At 43.3% G+C, this 4,096-nt stretch overlaps 1 protein-coding gene across 1 annotated transcript in view; it reads right to left on the bottom strand.

Moving 5' to 3' along the window:
* The window catches only part of LOC109966939 (potassium voltage-gated channel subfamily KQT member 2-like), an 81,000-nt gene extending 76,959 nt beyond the window's left edge, over nucleotides 1-4,041 (bottom strand). The window contains exons 1-2 of the mRNA XM_020612199.1: nucleotides 3,503-4,041; nucleotides 375-525 (exon numbers count right to left, since the gene is read on the bottom strand). Coding sequence (XP_020467855.1) covers nucleotides 375-525; nucleotides 3,503-3,635 — 284 coding nt within the window. The 5' untranslated portion in view covers nucleotides 3,636-4,041. The remainder of the gene's footprint in view (nucleotides 1-374; nucleotides 526-3,502) is intronic.
* Nucleotides 4,042-4,096: the final 55 nt, after the last annotated feature.

Here is a 4,096-nt window from a genome sequence, read left to right as displayed (position 1 = left end):
GGATGCTGAATCAGCATCCATACAATAATAATAATAAAGACTGGGATAACATAGTATGGATGCTGACTCAGCACCCATACAATAAAGAATAGGATAACAGTGTGGGTGCTTTGCATCCACACAATAAAGAATTGGATAACAGTGTGGGCGCGTCACGTACACACAATAAAGAATAGGATAACAGTGTGGTTGCTTCGCATCCACACAATAAAGAACAGAAGAGCATAGTGTGGATGCTTTACAGCAGCCACACAATAAATAAATAAAAATAACATTTGACTAAAACATATACACTGTCAACAAAAGACAAAGGTAACATCGGTAACCATGTGCGGCTGGGTGTAGCCAGGTGCAGTGTGCGAACAGGTACTTACACGTAGGCGTGGTAGATGAAGGCCCATCCTCGAGGTCTCTCCAAAACGTTGTACAGGAAGTTTTGGAGCCGTCTGTAGAGTGCATTTCGTTTCGGAGGTTTCTTTCCTCCAGAGACACTGCTGCGCTGCCGCCGAGGACCTTCCTCCCCACCTGAACACAAATATATTTGCTGATGGTAGGGCTGCAATAATTGTCGATTATCTTTTAATTTGCTGTATTTCCTTGTGTTAACATCACAGTAACGTTTTTTAAGTTGTGGGCCATGGTTCGAACAAACAGACATTAAGGACTGTGGAAAATTGTAATGGGCATTAACTGTTTAATGATGGTTTGTAGTCAAAACAATGATTTATCATGGTATGATAACCCCCTCAGGAAAAAACACGGTTTCATGGTATTACACAGTTACTATCAATTACAACACCCCTCAAAGAAATGAAAACAAATCGTGTTTTTTTAATAGCAAGTGACTGTGACAGTTGAGCTGGACTGCTGAGCTAAACAGACCCTAAACAAAAAAATTATAAGCATGATTTATAAAAGCGTATAACTAAACCATTTTAGTTTGCATGGTAGCACCAGTAGTAGAGGAAGTGTTCACATTGTTTACTTGATTAAAAGTATTAATATCACACTGTAAAAGTAGCCTAGTCTGTTAGAAGTAAAAGTCCTGCATTGAAAATGTTAAGTAAAATTAAGTATTATCACACAAATGTACTTAAACCATTAGAAGTAGGAGCAGGCTACTGATGTAAAGCAGGATGTAACTGTTGCAGCTGGTTGAGCTGCAACTCTGCTGAACTAGTTTGGATCCAAGTGCAGCTGCTGATTATTGTGTGGATGCTGTAATGCTCTCCTGTTCTTTATTTATTATTATTCTGGGATATTCCACTCTTTTTTGGCACTTAATAAGTCCAGCATACTTTCAGCTATACAGGCCATTGAGGTCTTGATCTGTTCAACTCAAGGACATCCCTGCTTGTACTCAACTTTTTTTTATAACATTTATACTTTTTAAATCTATTCAGCTTTATATTTTGCAGTACAAGTCAATGGGAGCTCAAATTGCTGAGTCAATGACAGTCTTGGGAGTGCCATCTTGTGGTTCATAAGATGCAGCGCAATTGGGACATGCCCCAACATAACACCTCTCGTTGTCTGTCTCTCCCCCCCACCCACACACGTTCACACCTACCTGTTTTACCTAGTTTGTGGGGGTCCTATTGGACTACTACCACATCTTTAATAAGTTCGGCATACTTTCAGCTAGCAAAGCCATTCAGGTATCAAAATGTTCAGCTCCTCAAGGACATTCATGCTTCTATTCAGAAGTTTTCTAAACTTCATACTTTTGAAATATTTAGCTTTATTTTGAAAATCTTGCCCCATACAAATGAATAGGGGAAATTCTACTTCAGCATACTTTCAGGTAAATATGCCTTTCACGTGTCAAAATGTTCAGCATTTTCAGGGCAATCCTTCAGCACACAGCATCCACACGCATTTTCGACAGGAAATGCATTTCTCTAGTTTTCATTACAGATCAACCTGCTGATTATTTTCTCCGTTAACCAACTGACTGGTTTGTAAAGTTTCTGATGAGAGACATGCTTGCTAATTTGTTGTAGGTGCAACAGTGCAGCCACACTGATCCTGTTTGTACCTTCACTCACACACACTGACTTGCGTCAGCCCCTGGGGTAGGGTAATTTTGTACGTGTGTTTCTGGGGTCAGATCAGGATCAGTGCAAGTCCTGTTGTAAGTCAGAGGTCAACAAATGAACAGACAATGTAGAAAATTATTTCAATAGCACTTTTTATGACCGTCTAACCAGGCAACACCCTGTCTGCGTCTGCAGAAATCCACCACCAGCTCCTTGGTCTTCCCTACATTAATCCGGAGGCCATTCTGCAGACACCAGCTCACTGGGAGTCCAGAAGAGGTGGGCTGCAGCAGGGATGACTGTTAGGTGGAGGGGCAGAAGGACAGTCAAATCTATTGGAAAAACAGATTGAGATCATTCACCCTCTTCTGGTCCCCTCCAGCCTGGGAGTCGGACTTGTGGCCAGAGATGGTTTTGAAACCTTTCTGGACTTGGCTGACCTTGTTCTGCTGCAGCTGTCCCTCCATTCTCCTCCTTCCCCTCCCAGATCTTGTGTCTCAGTTTCCTCTGCACAGCTCTCAGCTCCTCTTTTTCAATCTGCATTTCTCTCAATTTGTTCTTGTTCAACCAACAGTCCAAAGCTCAGGGAGAGTCGGTGTATGGTCATAGAAAACTGAGAAAAGGACAAAGGAGCTGAAGATACTGCCTCTATTTTTGCCTTGAAAGATTATGTAAATGATTTAATTATCAAAACAGACTAAGTTTATGTTGGTCAACTGATACTTTTCAGTTATATTTTTCTTAAACCCAAAAAACCCCACTGTGTTGGTGCTGAGAATTCAACTTCTGTCAGTGCCCAATCTTTCACTGAGAGTTGAAATGTGTGAGAATTTAAATTTGTTGAAATGTCAAATTAAAAAGGACTTGTATCTGTGCACAGCTGACAGTTCAACTGTTTTCAGCATCAACACTTGAACTGGCTCTTAAACTTAGACATTTAAGCTGTTTACCCACTTCAGGGATCTAACAGTTACAAACACTTTAAAGGTTTGAATACAAATCTGAACATAAAGAACTAAAACCAAACTTGCTGCAGAACTTTTTTTTTTTTACATATTTCAGCGTCTCTTACACAGAAACAGGAACCACCAACCAATCGCAGTCGAGCATCCACCTCCACAGTAAATCTTGACAAGCCTGCAGGTGTGAATGCAAGTTTTTATTTTTAATACACCAGAAGGAACACGGGTCTTTCGCCACACACCTCCACTCCCCAGTGTTGAGGTTAGGTTCCAGTGGGGGAATGGGGTTAGGGCTATTACGGATCTGCTTGTTTAATTCGGTGCATCAGAAACACCTGCTCTCTTCTACCACGTGAAAGTGCGCGATGGTGGTCACACACAAACACACATGTGCCGACAAAAAACACACAGACCCACTGGCCTATTTTCCAGTCTCCTACCATCTCCCCGTTAACGAAGTCCGGTGGGCTAATTGGCCCCCAGCTGTTCTAGGGTGTCTACCTGCTATGAGCAGAGCTCCGTCCTTGTTGGACTCGGTCCCCCCGGCCTCCAGACCCACGAAGCCGACCTTCAGCTTTTTCTGGTCAGCCTGCGCTCCGGGGAACATCCCGCCATTCCGGGATTTCTGGACCATGACGGAGAGATGCGAACTACACCGAACCACCGATGTAGCTACTACCACACCGCAGAAGGACCGAGGCCGGCCAGGCCCCGTGAGAGCATCGCTGCGGAGCGAAAGAGGAGAGCGGGCTGGAGAGAAACAAAATCCAGGCAGCAAGTTGGCTGATCAGCAGTTTTTTCCTCACCTACTTCCCGCACAGACAGGAAACAGGATGACGTCACCGACGGTTTATTGATCAGGCTAACAAAAGAAAGCTCAGTGATCACTGTGATCAGATAGAGAAAAGAAAGAGGTGCATCAATTTATGCATGCGGGAGGTTTTATCATCTGTTCCTCACTACAGTAACTAGGTAAAGTGAGGTGGTAACCATGGCAACCAGAGGAGAGGCAGATGGAGGTAATTAGACGAGAAGGAGGTGGAGGAGGTAGCTGTGACACCACATAAAGGAACAGGCCCGATAACTGTGTACCCG

The sequence above is a fragment of the Monopterus albus genome, unplaced genomic scaffold, assembly GCF_001952655.1.
Source record: "Monopterus albus unplaced genomic scaffold, M_albus_1.0 scaffold121.1, whole genome shotgun sequence".
Taxonomy (NCBI): Eukaryota; Metazoa; Chordata; class Actinopteri; order Synbranchiformes; family Synbranchidae; genus Monopterus; species Monopterus albus.
Note: the sequence above shows the minus strand (reverse complement) of the source record. Positions and strands in the feature narration are given on the sequence as shown.